This window comes from Sander lucioperca, chromosome 8 (genome assembly GCF_008315115.2).
Source record: "Sander lucioperca isolate FBNREF2018 chromosome 8, SLUC_FBN_1.2, whole genome shotgun sequence".
NCBI lineage: Eukaryota > Metazoa > Chordata > Actinopteri > Perciformes > Percidae > Sander > Sander lucioperca.
Window position 1 is genome coordinate 32,265,596 of NC_050180.1, and position 16,740 is coordinate 32,282,335.

Consider the following 16,740-nt stretch of genomic DNA (forward strand, 5'->3'; position numbering starts at 1 on the left):
ACACTTATGACTTTATGAATATAATAACATGCTGAAAAGCCCCATCTTTAAGCAATTTTTCAGTGATTCTGATTTACTGTAACTCTCACCGTGCAGGGGGGCTGCATCCAGGGCTCACCATCGATCTGCATGGGCAGCCGCCGGGACGTCCTGTGAAGAGAGAGCAGAAGGATGAGCAAGAGAGGTGGGGGGCAGGGCAGTGAGAGAGCGAGAGAGAGAGAGAGAGAGAGAGAGAGAGAGAGAGAGAGAGAGAGAGAGAGAGAGAGAGAGAGAGAGAGGACAGGGTGGGAGTTTGAGGTTGTGAAGGTCAGATCACACACACCTCTGAGGCACGAGAGGCCTGGTCACACTGCCCCAGGACAGGGTCAAACACTGCACCCTTTGTTCCCATGAGACCCATTCCCAGACAGGCCCCCAGTCTATAAACTCCCAGACCCACTGTATATGTACACACACACACATACGCACACACTCAAAGTTGGTTTAAGACTTTCATGCATGCCTCTCTGGCTAGAGAAACACAGTATGGGAGAATGACTGTGATGAATGCTCTTTTAATTCGGGTCTAGGAAAATATTGGGGGCAGTTTGCAGAACAAGTTAGAGAATGACTTGTAAATATCACTTCTTTGGTAAAATAACTGGCTCACTGTCGATGTAAACTGGGCTGAGTCTGAAACAAATGCACTTTCTTTGAAGGAAAAAATGGGTCAGATCTAAAAAGAAACCACAGTTGTGCATTTGGATTTGTTTGATAGAATTTCATTGAATCTGAAACCAGTATCGAATACGCTTATTGAATCCGATCCATTCCATTTCCTTATCGTATTTATTTAGGTCAGCTTTCATTTGTAATTAAAGTTATACGTATAGTAAATAAAAAGTGAGCTTTCAGTTTAAAAATAATTTGAACCCATGCATTCAAATCGTTCATCATTCCAAAGTACAGACAACATTAGCTAAAGATGAGGCACATTCGACCTGATTGCTTTTTACTAAAACACAAGAGAGAAGACGGATAAGAGAGTCATTAGCATCCTAGAACCAAATCCAAACTCGACACTACAGACAGATCATTTCTAATCCTGTGACTACGACTGCAACTCAGTCCTCGGCTCCAACGGTTCACGCATATGTGAAATATATAGTTCATTAGGTGCATTATGCTTTGGATGCTGCAGGGATTTTAGCCTTCAAATGCACAAACACTCAAAGGGAATGCATTTTTTATCATACATGTGAGATGGATGTATTTTGTGCAGAAAGTACAGCTTCCAGTTGGTTGACCAAAAGGAAGATAAAGGGAGGGGAGGGTTGATGACACGAGGCAGATACCGGGAAGGATGGAGATCAGGAGATGAGGAGGACGGATTAAATGTAGCTGAGAGGCAGGAGGTTCTGACCTGATGGTGACGTTGGTACACTGAGCCAGTCTGCGTCCGGCACTCTTCAGTCCAGTGTAGATCTGTCCCATCTCTATTGCCCCTTCCAGGCCAACTACCTCCAACAGCTGGTCACTGAAGTCTGGAACAGAGAGAGATTAGAGAGAGAGTGTGTGTTAAGAGAAACAGTGAAGCAGAGATATGTTATGACAAGTTATAGGTGCGTTGCTTGACCAAACTCAAAAATAGAGGTACAGGAAAAGGTAAATATTTGCACTGTAAAGCACATTTTTCACAAATGTATTTCCCTCACTTTTTTTCCCCTCCATTCACTTTTTCGATTCATCATGACAGTGCAAAATTTGGACTAGTTGCTATTTACACATCCAGCAGTTACAGAGCAACATGATCATTCATTTGGAGTTGTGTTTGTGTCCACCTGATAAATGTGGTCCAATTCTCTCTCTCTTGGCTCTGTTTTTGGTCTCCACCAACTCCTGAGGGAAATATTTGTCTCTTTAGCTGCTAAATGCTCCACTATGTTCACCAGTTAGTCTCTAGTCTGGATCAACGGAAATACATTCCGAATGTTAGGCTTTGCCCCTCACCTTCTGCTCTCTGTGTGTTCTCAAAAATTTACTATCGAACTGGGACGTTTTGGGACCGATTGGTGGGATTTCAGTGGACGAAGCACATCCGGCGATACACTGGTAAGAGCAAATGATGTTTGTGCAAATGTTCGACCAAAACAAGTTCCTTGCCGAGACTCTTTTGCAGAGCCACCGTCTTTGCATCCAGAGCTTAGCACCGCCCAAGACGATTGTGATTGGTTGAAAGAAATGCAAACAACCCAGAGCGTTTGTCTCTCATCTGAACACTGGCCATTCACATCCATGGTCTTTGGCTGACCGGCCCACAGAGAGGAGAGAGATCACATGATTGGCCCACTGGTTTGTCTCTCATCTGAACACTGGCCAATCACATCCTACTATGGCCCACCTCCATCCAACAGTAGAGACAAAGCGCATTTAAGTCCCACCCCCACCAGCGGGGAAAACAACTCTCCGCTCTCCATTGACTTCTATTCTTGTATTGCGTTAAGGTGCCTCCTATAATCAATTCCATCTGCTAGCCAACAACAGAAAAATACCTAAAAGCTGTTGTGTAGTGATATTCACTACCAACCATATAAAGAACCCATAACTTAAGTTTTTATAAGCTGCCGACCCGAAAAACTGAGCTTTAAGGAAGACAAAAGTGGATGCAGATGTGAGGAATCAGCAGGAAGAATGGGAAGACTGTGGGAACCTGTTTGCAAGTGTCTTAGCTTGCTAATAAAGTTACAGCTAACCTTACTAACAGCTAACATGTTCTCTGAAACGCCAATAAATTGCCTGTAGCTAGCTAAAAACGGATGGAGGATTATTCTAGCAAACTATGTCTACCAGTGAGGACAAGTTAGCTATTAGTAAGCTAATGTTAGCTTTGTGTTAGCAAGCTAAGGCACTTTCAAACATAATACTATAGCTTTCTGATTTATCCACATTCCACTATAACACAAGTTGCATACTGTGTACAAAAAGCAGCTTGTTCACCAAAACGTTACAAGACATCTTGATTTCACCCATGCTCCACTCAAACTTTAGCCATCTTGCCAACAAGAGCCAGGCAGCCTTTTTGTCTATGTGAGTACACTATCATACTATCTTACTTACCACTCGGCTAAGTGGCTGTATTAGGGGCTGGTGTGTACATGTATTGAAGGGGAGTGCAAGGACGGGTGGTGTCTGGCTGATTGTGGTGGGCTGGTTTGGGTCTCAAAAGTCCAGTGCTGATGTTTTACCCCAGTCCAGTGGTGAGTGTGAATCAGAGCAGAAAAGTTTGTGGCCGGACAGATACTAAATAATGAGCTAAAACTCAAAATAAAGCTCTGTAAGCCCGCGTGGAGCTACAGATTCAGCTGATAATTCACTGATGTTTACAGTAATTCTGAGTGTCAAAGCGTTTAATAGTTGCGTCCTCATTGTAATCTCTGAATTCCCCTTTGTGTTCTCTCTTTCTTTGGAAAGTGTGACGCCTAATAGTCAATATTTACCGACATGATCTCAAAGGTCAGTGATGATGTCATTTGACATTTCTCCTTCAATAAAAATTAGCTCATAAAAAACCTAATATGATTGAGAGTGTTTGTAAGGCCCCGGCCACTTCACAGATTTTACAAATTATTTATTAGAGAGAAATCTGAGAGATGTTTCGTCTTCACAGCCAGGGTGATAATTTGTGAGGTGCTACAGCAGAATCAAATCTCATACAACCGTGTTGTTGGCAACTCATCTACAATAATTAACTGTGGTCGTGTCCGAACATAGTAACAGGAACAAAGCTGGAGGAGCTGACCAAAGATTTTTATTTTGATAGTCATTCTTGGATTTTTTATGCTTTTACTTTCAGCTTAGTTTGTATTGGTTGAGTTGGTTATATTTATTATCTATTATATTATTATTTATTACAAGATCTTCTCTTTATTTTTGGACAATATGGTCTGGTGGTGCCACACAGAAAAATAGACCCGGAGTTGAGTCCAACCCCTGCCTCTGTAACCCAGTCTCCATGGTTAATCATGCAGGTTAGTGTGGCACTCTGAGAGTTTAATAAATTGATCCAGTCAGGCAGGCTGGTGCTAGCTGAACACCTAAACCCAGTGGTGTAGTCCAGGGTATACGCTGGTATACGGAGTATACCTACTTATTTTTCAGTCAGCATTGCGTATACCCACTTCTAAAACCACCCTGATGCGCACCATTCAGTAATATCTGTGAGCCAGATTGCCCATTTTTTCCTCAAGGATAGTGAAGCCATGACCCATCCTCCTCTGCCTCTAATTGGCTGGTACTCGCTGCTTTCACTGATTAGATTGGTTAACTTTAGGCATGAGGACTGATGAGCCAATCAGAGGCAGAGTAGGGTGGGTCATGGCGAGGAAAATATCGCTAATACCTCAGGTGCCAGTGAAAAAACACAAAAATAAACCTCAGGTGCCGGTGCCACTTGACTACGATAACGGCAGCAGACCAAACAACAGATGAAGAGATAACACAAGCGGCGGTGTGCCAGCCCAGTTGATGGAAGACATAATTCTGAGGTAAGTTTTAAGGTGGTTTCCAAATGAATCATTATTTTAAACTACTGGCAAATTGCCAGTGGCAATATGACTGCACATTTAGAGGAGAAGAGATAACACCATGTTTGCCTCATGATAAATACATTTTACATTCATCCAGGCTGCTTGTGTGACCAGTAGTAACTACAAACTGCTCCTAATCAAGTCATGATCATTTTATAATAGTGAGCAAGTAGAAATGACAGATTTTTGGGTAAACTAAATCATAGTCTTACATGTCACTGTTTCTAAAACAGGGCTTTTTTCTGGACTACTTTAAAAAAAAAAAAAGAAAAAAAAAGGTGAACACAGAGTATACCCACTTCTCCAGGGACCACTACACCACTGCCTAAACCTAAATGTTCCAGTCCTTTCTCATGCATGCAAAAAGCACTGGGGTTTCCACTGATTGACTCTCTAAATCATACACATCTTAAAATGTCAAAGAATGACTTTTACGTTCTTTTACATTTAAGCTTAAATTGTGACCATTTTCTTTTTTTAAATTACATGTTTCTAATGTTAATGCCAGACAGAAAATGCCAAACATAAGAGTCTCTAGAATTGGCTCTAGCAGAGTTTGCTTCAGAGCAAGAAAAGAAAAGAAAGAGAGTTTGTGAGTAAAGAGGCACCCAGGGGAACCAGTCAAACCATTCCCTGAGGGTCTCAATCCTCCATCCAGCCCAGACAAGCTCCGGCTGGCAGCGCGGCCTGTTGTGACTGGAGCCACAGGCTGCAGGTCTGTCTGCCTGTCTGTCTGTTACAGTGTAAACAACGCTAATAATTCCCCAATGTCATCAGACCTCGCTCAGCCTGTTGGCTTTGTTACCAACCACAAAAAGGAAACTGTTACATATTTTTTGCCCTGCTCTGGAGAGGAAATGTGTTCTGCAAAAAGCCTGGCGCAACAGAGTTCAGGACAATACTGAGTCATAACTTTTCACACCTGAAAAAGTATGTAAACACTGTGACACAAGTACAGAGTGACGTACAGAGACCATAATGGTTGGCAACACATTCCATGTTGTTTCCAATCTTATATCATTACATTTCATTTAGCTGACGCTTTTATCCAAAGCGACTTACAATTGCTACATATGTCAGAGATTGCACACCTCTGGAGCAACTAGGGGTTAAGTGTCTTGCTCAGGCACAGGCACACATTGGTTGATGTACTACAGTGGAATCGAACCCTGGTCTCCCACACCAAAGGCATGTGTCATATCCACTGCGCCATCACCACCCTGGGTGTTCATCGCTTCGTCAGTTATTCTCACTGCGGTCAAAATAAATCTTTGTACAGCAGCTGGGTAACGTAAGTTTTAACATGTGGAGGATATGCAGTTTCTTCACGTGTATAAAAGCATGAGTGTGGACCTGCATGTGTGGCATTTAGAAAGTGCTGCCATTTCGTGCCTAGCTTCAAAGATGATCAAGGTTTATTCAGGAATAAGGTTGCTGCTGCTGCTGCTGAGTCACTGGCACTCTTTAATATTTCAGATGACAATTCAAAAATAAAATGTCAGAGCAGAGTGAGGAACAAATGTTTTAAAATCACTCGAAGGCTGTACTTCAGTTGCGTCAGTCCTCGTAAGAATTAAATGCTTGGGGCACAGACAGAAGTGCTTGTGAGGGAAAAAACTACAACGACGTATCGTTTATTGCATGAGAAAGTACATTACTATAAAGCTCTTTTTGATATTAATGTGGTGATGTAACTGATTTATACTTACAGAGGCTGGTTACATTAACTATAACTCTGTTTATATTTTACTTTGAACATTTGTAGGGGTGACTGGATTGAAAAGTACAGTTGTGGTGCATGAATGTAAAAACAATTCCTTTAGAGTTGCTACAGAATTGTTGTTAGTGTTTCTACAACATTAATAGTAGATATTGTGGGTAACATTTTTGACGTAAAGATTAAAGATCTATATGCTGTTTCAAAGCTTGTTCCTCACTGCCACAAATACAATTCTGGATACCGAATAACTGATTCAACAAAATACTGGAAATGAAAATGCCAGCATGTGTACGTTTTTAACTGTAGACTTTAAATCTGCAATAACTGACTTTTTTGGGCACTTTTTGTGGGCATTGTATCACCTTTTAAGTTGTTATGACAGACTTTATAGACTACCTGATGAATGCAAGTCCAATATTCTCTCTCTTATAGCTCTGTTTTTGGTCTCTACCACTTAAGTTGCTAACTGCTCCACTTCCTGCACCAGCTAGCTGCTAACTTTGTCTGTGCTGGGCAGGTACTGTAGTGTCCAGTGGAGTTTATCAGAGCTGGTTAAAAACCAGGCGGCAAACCTGGTTGATGAGAGCTGGGGAGAGTGTAACAGTAAAACAGTAAAGTTAAGGCCCATAAAACCTAAACACTGAGCAAAGGGGAGCTGCAGAGTTGAGTAATAATTATCTCTAAGTTTGTCACTACAAGTGACCCCTTTCACATTACATATATAATTCAATTTATTACATTTCACCCATTGTTAATATTGTATAAAAATATTGATAAGTGCAGCTTTAGCTGTACGTTTCCAAGATCTAAATGCTTTTTAAGCTTTCTCCACATATTCAAGGCAGGGCTGTATAGTCAAGAACACCTTTATTGAGTCCAAGACCAGGACTAGTCGAGACCGAGTCAAGACCGAGTTAAAAGAGGTTCAAGTCCAAGTCAAGACCGAGTTAAAAGAGGTTCAAGTCCAAGTCAAGACCGAGTCCAAAGAGGTTCAAGTCCAAGTTTCAAGCATCCCCCCCTGGCTACAACTACATCTGCAAACCCCGCCCCTCCCGCCGTGGAGGTGGTCTTGCTGTTATCTTCAATCAGAACTTTCGGATCACAGAACTCACCCTCCCCTCAGTATCATCGTTTGAATATCTCGCCTTCAAAGCTCTTTCCTCCATGACAGTCATCCTCATTTACCAGCCACCTAAACCAAATCCCTCCTTCCTCTCTGATTTTACTGAACTCCTCACACTAGCCTCATCTCTCTCTCCACGTCTGCTGCTACTCAGTGATTTAAACATCCACATGGACTCCCCCACCTGCAAGCTCTCATCAGAATTCACCATTTTACTGGATAACTTCTCTCTCACCCAACATGTCACATTCCCCACCCATGAAAAAGGACACATCCTTGACCTGGTCTGCTCCACAAACCAACCGGTGCTCGACCTCCATCCATGCCTCTTTCCCCTCTCTGATCACAAACTGATACATTTCACCATCCCTTCTACAACCCCACGCCCCCTACTCCTCAGAGAAATCACCTTCCGCAACCTCAAATCTATCGATCCCCACCATCTCTCTGACCTGCTCTCCACCACTCTCCACCTGGACTCAACTCTCACCTCACCACCTCAACTCCACCTTGTCTACCTCCCTCAACACCCTGACCCCCATCAAAACAAAAAACGTCACTTTTAACACCTCTTCACCCTGGTACACACCTGCACTCCGGAAAATGAAACAAACTCGCCGCCAACTTGAACGTCTGACAATAAAATCATCTCCCACAGTCCACCATGAAGCCTACAAACTCCACCTCACTGCCTACAAAGACGCCCTCATTGCTGCTAAATCTGCCTACCTCTCCACCATCCTCACCAACCCCTGTCAAAACCCCAGAACCCTCTTCTCCACAATGAACAACCTCATCAAGCCTCGGACCAACACCCTCCCTACCTCTACTCCGGATCTCTGCAAATCATTCCTCCACTTCTTCGCTGACAAAATCAACATCATTTACAAATCTCTATCCCCTGTATCTGACCTCCCAGGATCTACTCCAGCACCTACCATGACCCCTCTTCTCCCCATCCCTCCTGACCTCCCGACCCCTCCTCCACACTGCCTCCTCTCCCAGTTTGACCTGGTCACCCCTCCTGAAATCTCTAAACTCATCAGCTCTTCCAAACCTACTACCTGCTCCCTTGACTCCCTCCCTACTCCACTCCTGAAGTCCTGCCTCCCCGTCCTATGCCCCTACCTCACTAACCTTTTCAACTCCTCATTGTCCCTTGGAACTGTCCCCTCTGCCTTCAAAACTGCCGCTGTCACCCCAATCCTTAAAAAACCTGGTCTGGATCCCTCCTCCCTCAACAACTACCGCCCAATATCCAACCTCCCCTTTCTGTCTAAAATCCTGGAACGCATAGTCGCCTCACAACTACAAACCCATCTTCATGCCAATAACCAATTTGAACCTCTCCAATCTGGTTTTCGCCCCCTCTACAGCACAGAAACTGCTCTCCTCAATGTCCTCAACGACCTCCTCACCTCGGCTGACACCGGTTCCCTCAACATCCTTATCCTCCTCGACCTGAGTGCAGCCTTTGATACCGTGAGCCATAACATCCTGCTCACCAGACTACAAGACCTCGGTATCGAAGGTACTGTACTCAGCTGGCTCCACTCCTACCTTTCCAACAGATCCCACTTCATCTCTCTCCATAACCACACCTCTGCCACAGCCACAGTCACTCAAGGTGTTCCCCAAGGCTCCATACTCGGCCCCCTCCTCTTCATCATCTACATCCTCCCTCTTGGTCAGATACTCTGCCACTTCAACCTGGACTTCCACTGTTACGCCGATGACACCCAGATCTACCTCAGCACCAAATCCCCTCACAATCCTCCCCTCTCCCACATCAACTCCTGTCTGTCAGCTATTAAAACCTGGATGCAACACAACTTCCTCAAACTCAACAGCGATAAAACAGAATTCCTCCTCATAGGCTCCAAATCCACACTCAGCAAAATCAATAACCCCACCCTCACCATCGACGGCACCATTGTCTCCCCATCTCCCCAGGCCCGTAATCTTGGTGTGATCTTTGACTCCACCCTCTCCCTTGAGCACCACATCCGTCATGTCATTAAAACCTCCTTCTTTCACCTCCGCAACATCGCCAAAATCAGACCCTCTCTCACACCCAGCGCTGCTGAAAGACTCATTCATGCCTTCATCTCCTCCCGACTGGACTACTGCAACTCACTTCTACTTGGCATCAGCTCTACCAACATCAACCGACTCCAACTGGTCCAGAACTCAGCCGCCCGACTCATCACCTGCTCCAAATCCTGGCACCACATCACTCCAGTCCTAAAACAACTCCAATGGCTTCTCCCACCGGATCACCTACAAAATCCTGGTCCTCACCTACAAAGCCCTCCACCATCTGGCCCCCTCATACCTCACTGACCTCCTCTCCCCGTACCAACCCTCACGGTCCCTCAGATCCACCTCAGCTGGTCTCCTCTGCATCCAAAAGTCAAACCTCTGCAGTGTTGGGGACAGAGCATTCTCCAGGGCAGCTCCCAGGCTCTGGAACTCCCTCCCCCAAGAGATCTGCACCTCTGAGTCCCTCACCATCTTCCAATCTCGCCTCAAGACCCATCTCTTCACCTCTGCCTATCCCTAGCCCCATGCCACTCCCCTTTTAATCTGTGCCTGAATCTTGTTTTGTTTTGTTTGTCTTTATTATCTATATCCTGTAAAGCGACTTTGAGTTTGTGAAAAGCGCTATATAAATTCAATTTATTATTATTATTATTATTATTATTATTATTATTATTATTATTATTAAGTCAAGACCAAGTCCAAAGAGGTTTGAGTCTAAGTCAAGACCGAGTCCAAATGAGAGACACTCAAGACCGAGACGGAAAAAAGAATCTTCTTTAAGACCACTCACTTACCTGTTCATAATTTATGCAATGTGAGAGACAGTATATCTTCTATTTCAAGATGTTAATTTTGTATTATTATTTGTAATGATCAAAAAGGTGCAGAGTAACAACACTGTACGTTCTAAATAGATTTTGAATTAAACAAACTCTTGTCTTCTGAACAAGTGCACTTCATCAATGGTTTTGTTTTAAAGGAGGAAGTTACTTTATAAAAAGAAGCATATAGTGCCGAACTTGGTCGAGACCAGCTAGAATATTTGACGAGACCAATGGCCCAGTCCGAGACAAGTCCGAGTGCAACTGCCAACGAGTCCAAGACTTGTCCGAGACAATAGAAAAACGTTGGACTCGAGTACTACCGGACTGATTAAAGGATACTGAATCTTTTATTTATTTACACAAAAAAGTCTACAAAACACTGGAATCTGTGTTAAAATATGAATAAAATGCAATCCTCTACTTGTAGAATGAACTCCCCCCAGTTTCATAAAACCTCCAGATTCCCAGAAAAAATACTCAGGAAATGATCCGAGTGTCCTAAATGGCAGCTGTCCTGATCACATGTCCGTTACCCTGCGTCAAATACAGAAACTATGGCTCATCTGTAGACTGCATGCTACAGCACAGACACATGGTTACCACATGAATCCCTCCGTCTCTGCAGTTTTCCAGGAAATAATTATAATAGGATTGGGCATCCATTAAGAAGAAAATGGACAGTTGGAGACTATAAGGGATCAAGAAGAGTAGTGACACAATGGCTACACATGACAGATAGGAATTAAAAAGGAAGGCTGGATGTAAATATGGACGCAGTCTGTCTTTTTATGTTAAAAAAAACAGGAAGTGAGTGAAGCTGTAACACAGTCTTATACAGCAAGACAGAAGATGTATAAACTGTCCTATTTTAGGATTTAAAAACAGTACTATTAATATATCCTTTTCCTGTTGTACTATATATTAAATATATAAATCCCCCTCCTTTGCACGCCCACCTATATACACCTCTACTTCCTCCAAAAACCAAAAATGGGCATGCCATCCTGCCCGTGTTGCAGTGTGAGAGCCTGATGGCAGACTGTGCCGGTTCTCACCTCACCGATGATTCCCGCCTCATCAGATCTCTGCGCTTTTGACTCTCAGGCAGCCAGCACTGTTACTTCTCAGTGAGGTAGAGCTAAAGATAGAACAGAACAGCCTCTTACATAACGCAGCCACGGTGCATTCTGGGATGGGATGGCATTGCTTTGCCAAGCAGCGGGCAGCGAAAATCGTCACTGCTGTGCTGCACTATTTTCTCTGCTGTGCAGGCATTCTGATGGCATTTCAAATTCATCCATTATATAAAAAGAAAAATCCCGCCTTATATAGTGACACATAACAATATTTCTGAATGCAATACTGCTGATCACTTCTGTTAGACTGATATTTAAATATTCAGAATTGCTTAATCAACTTACGAGAGAAAATATAGGTTATTCATGATTAAAACCTTAAATGTAAATATATAGCAGTATGAAACAAAAACTAGAAAGATGGAGATGACAGTACAAATCAAAGGTGAAGGTTGGCTTTATTCAGTTTGAGTTGTTTTCAATGAATCAAATTAAAAGACCAGAATAAAAAAAAGCTCAGTACTTTGACTTCCCTTTCTGTGTCTCTCAGCCCATTTGTTCTGAAATAAAACTGCATTTTCTTTTGTCTGCTACAGCATATATATCTGCTCTGTAAATCACTTCTCCCGTGTTCTCGTTTGAGGAAAAAACAAAACAAAGGAGAAAACAAAGATGAGAAATTTATATTTCATGGTTTCATGGTAGCGCCCCCTAGTTTTGCATTAATTTGACGGTTTAACGCTGCATTTACACCAAACGAGTCATAGCGATTAGTGCAGAGTTGTGATGCGGCGTGGGAGTGTCACCTAAATGGCCCATTTGTGTCTCCATTGTGTTCCCCATGGTGCTAGTTTGTCGAGTCCTATGAGTGATTATCTGTCTGCATTGACAAAAAAGAAATACTTTCAATAACTAACCAGTATGTGAGACTGATTACGGTGGGTTTTTAAACTGGTGCACAAGGCCAAATTGAGTGACTACACATGAAACATAATGTTACACTCCATCGTGTTTTGTCTGCTCACCGGTTACATAATTGGCCGGCGAAGTGCAGTGTCAGGTTTTTGCCGCAGGGCCGCTGGTTTGTTTTTTCATCTTGCGTCCCCTCCCTAATCTGAAGTGCCCACATTCATCGTAATAAAGGAACATGTCACTCAACAACAACGCATTTCTACGGCACGGAGGAATAAACGATATCTTCTTCACTTTGGCCACACAGACAGCACTTGCAGCTGGTTTGGTTTTTTCTGTAAGTTTTTTATTTAATGATGAGTTATTTATAACAACCCTTCAATTTGAAACAGAGATAAATTAAAAATCCCCCAGAGCAATAGCTGCAGCTTTCATTGTGCATCGGCTTGAGTTGTTAGGCTATAATTATATCAGGCAAATTTGTGTATCCTTCCTCCGCCCACATGCCCTCCCTCGCCGACCAGCCTGTTATTGTCTCAGGGTGGCCAGAGTCATGGCAGATGGTCAAGAGGAACTGCAACTCACCTCGCCTCCAACAACACCAACGGAGGTAAAGGTACGGGGGAGAGCACTTGGCTATTTGACAAAGAACACTGTGTTACTATGATACATTACACACACACACACACACACACACACACACACACACACACACACAGACACACACACACACACACACACACACACACACACACACACACACACACACAGTTTTGTTCAGAAACTAAATCATCATGAGAATTTTCCAGATGGGAAAAAAACAATCATGAAGAACAGATTATAAAAAGAAGCTTTAAGAAATGTCATCTTTTCCGTTCCCATCTTGTTTGGAAGGGACTGGCCTCTTTAAAGGATCATTTGTCATTCATTATTTCATTTAATTCTTCAATAACTTTGAGTAAATGTATCACTGGAAGGTCACCCACTCTCCCACCATCCACTGAGAGCAACTCAGCAGCTTCATACAGAAACTATTTCCAGCCCCACAGACCGGTGGGCGTGAATCAAAGTAATTATAGGCGCCGTTTCTGTTGTGTGAGAAGAAAACAATATCTCTGGTTGTGATCGGCCCAATATAGCCTCCTTCATGGTGTGTCACAGCTTGACTGCTAGCGGGGTGGGGGGTGGGCAGGGGTTTGTGGACATTGGGAAGCAGGAGGAGCGAGAGAAGGAAAGGTGAGGGAGCTTGGGGGTGTGATGGGTTAAAGAGGAGAGGGAGGAGAGTCTGACAAGCAAGGAAAGAAAATAAATGAGTCATGGAGGGGAGATGCAATGGGAACCTGGTCAGAACATACCTGAAATAGCAGGTTTCTAAAACACAGCATCAGGATCATGGACTAAGAAACACATACTGTACAGAGGACTGATAGAGAGCTGAGTCACATGGTGCAACAACAATCACCTGAAGCTCAATATCATCAAAACTAATGAGCTCATGGTGGACGACCAGAGGAACAGGATAGAACACAAAGTTGTAGCCATGACAGTACACAATGATTCAAATATGGATGCTGATGAAAGAAGCTGAATGAATTCTAAAATGTTGATGCTTCACACACATGTTCAACCCGGCAGCACAGAAGATCTGTACAGTCACCACAGTTTAAAGATGAGTGTCATCAATTCAGTATCCGACCAAATGTGCCCCCTTCTGTTCCTGAATTATGTTGTTGAGTAATGGCCAGAAAATTGTTTTTGCAGAACATGACATTACAGTGAAGTTGACCTTTGAGTATAAAATGTCATCATTCCATTATTTTATCCTTTTAGACATTTATATGAAATGTTTGTCGTAATTACTCCTATTCTCGAGTTATGGCCAAAATATTTGTTATGTGAGGTCACAGTGACCTTTGATCACCAAAATCAATCAGTTGAGTCCAAGTGGACGTTTTTGTTAAATTTAAAGAATTTCCGGTTACACTTTATTTGAAGGTATCTACATAAGACTGACATGACACTGTCATGAACGTATCATAAACATTATAAACAAGTCATAAACGCTTCTCTCATTAAGTGTCATTCGGTTTTTGTCATGACAAGTTAGGGTTAGGGTTAGAGTTAGGGTTAGGGTTCATGTGTCACTCTTATGTAGATACGTTCATGTAAAGGGTTACTGAATTTCCTCCAGGCGGTCCTGAGATATCACGTTCACAAGAACGGGATGGACAACTAGTAAACACAATGCCTCCAGCCACAGCTGCCGCCAAGACAGAGGCATAAAAACACAGCGTTGTGGTTTAGCAAGCAGTCCACAGTTTGGATGTATTTACGGACCACCAACAGCTAGCTTTGTAACAGCTAGCTTTATAACTGCTAGGGTTTGCCAGTAATTTCATTCCTTCTTTTTTTCAGGAAGAATTAGATTAAGATCTTACAATTCTGACTACTTTACAGTTACTTATCCCACTAAAACTCTTACCAGGAGATGATAGAGGGCTAACATAAGTTTCGATTCTGTGAATTCAGTGGACAGACTTGTGTAAGCTTGCCACAGGGACTGGAGCTAGCCTTTTCAACAACAACAAAAATGCAAGCCTTCCGGCAACTCCAAAGTTGTCTTGTTACTTGTTGTTTCTTCTTACCAGGCTAACTAGACACTGGTTAGCTACATGAGCCATCAAAAAGGACAATAGTTCCTTGTAAAATGTAGTGGAGTAGAAGTATAAAGTAGCTAAGGTACTTGAGAACAGTACATGAGTGAATGTACTTTATTTTTATTTTTTTGAGGGGGGCATTTTTTGAATTTGTAATACCTTGCACTACTTGTAAAAAAAATTGTAACATGCTAGTGAGTACTAATGACCAGCACAGAATACAGCACACTCACAATTCCCACGTTTCAATCCCTGGGCTACTGCTTGCTACATCCACTTTATTTATGTGCATCCTTTCCAGCTCAATCCACAGCAGGAAGTTGAGGAAATCTGATCCAGGAGCAGGGAGGAAATAAACAGGGGAGGGGAGAGATGGTGCACAGATAAAAGTTGAGGAAGAGCAGGGTGATGGGATGGGCTGACACCGGGGGCCTTCGTACATGAATCCTGTTCCTGGCAGTAGCTCCAGTCATCGCTTCTCCTCTGATTGTTATCCATCTTGATCAGGCTGACAAGAATGGAGTTTTGACCCCAACGTTTCTTAAAAATGCAGACAGAATTTGGCTTTGTCTTTCCACAACAGCACATTTGGAAAGTCTAAGATTTTCTTTGTTCCATTTGCTGTGCGTAATTTACACCTTGACGTCACAACAGGAGGCACGCAGTGTTTTTGAGTACAAATGCTTGTTCAAAAATCACATATGTTAAGAGTCCAGCTGTGATTTCTCTCTCGCTCTCTCGCCTAAATTGCTTCCTTGCTAAAAGTTGAAATAAAAAACATTTTGCTTAAAATATCTGAGAGAGAAAACAAGCTAATTCACAAGAGTGATGTCAGCGTTGGGCATTATAATGAAATGAAACTAAACAAACTTGAATAAGCTTGGTGTAATTATTTTAGGGCTGTCCCGAATACCATTTTTGGGTCTTTGAAATCTTCGATTATATTCAACTGTTTGACATAATGGTGGGGGGACCGTGAGGGGATATGACACTGATGTGTCTCCCATTATTCGCTGAACTTTTGCCAGTAGGTGGCGAGGAGGAGCTATCGGTGCTGGCGGCATCTATTACTCGTGCTGCTGTGAAACAAAGCCGATGGTTGAAGAATTTCCCTTTAATCAGAACACTCGCTTAACGTAGCAGAACCTCAATATTTTGGAACTTAACCACGAAATGCGAGCAGGCAAGAAAGCTTTCACATTAGCTCTCTATTTCGTTAAAGACTAAACCTGGTAATGCTGTAGATGCGATGTCTGTTTTACAATGGTACATTACTATAGGCTGTCTCTGTGTGTCTGTCTCCGTTGTCCATGCAGAACAAAAACCAGAGCAGATACACAGTGACTCAGAGAACTGAAGTTTCATCACTGAGGTCAGAAGTGCCCAAGGCGTCTTTCAGTCACTCTGGGTAACCCTGGTTGATTGCATTAACTGCAGCAAATGGATTTAAAAGCTTTAGTTTATTGCGCCAGAGAAAGCAACTGCCATAAACAATTAGTTGTATGATAAACATGCAGGCCTGCTGCATAGGCACATAAATGCATACCTCTCTGAAACTAGAGCGCTCATCTCTGAGTCCGGTTTCCAAATAGCAATAGCTTGAAAAGCTAATTTAATAAAGGTTAAAACCTGAGGGACAACTCCAGAGCACAAAGATTCCATCACACATGTCCCAACATGCACAACTTGAGTGAATTCACAGAAATATTGACATTATTTTTTGGTTTTTAAGCTTATTTTTTGGGCATTTAAGGCCTTTATTTATATATTTATATAGGACAGCTGAAGACATGAAAGGGGAGAGAGAGGGGGAATGACAT

The 16,740-nt window shown here is 42.8% G+C and overlaps 1 protein-coding gene across 6 annotated transcripts in view; it reads right to left on the reverse strand.

Annotated features, from left to right (window-relative positions):
• The window catches only part of LOC116053036 (diacylglycerol kinase beta), a 133,887-nt gene that overhangs the window by 825 nt on the left and 116,322 nt on the right, over nt 1-16,740 (reverse strand). For all 6 annotated transcript variants that reach the window (XM_036004675.1, XM_036004674.1, XM_036004676.1 and 3 more), the window contains 2 exons: nt 1,403-1,523; nt 90-150 (listed from right to left, as the gene is read on the reverse strand). In XM_036004675.1, the coding sequence (XP_035860568.1) occupies nt 90-150; nt 1,403-1,523 (182 nt within the window). The remainder of the gene's footprint in view (nt 1-89; nt 151-1,402; nt 1,524-16,740) is intronic.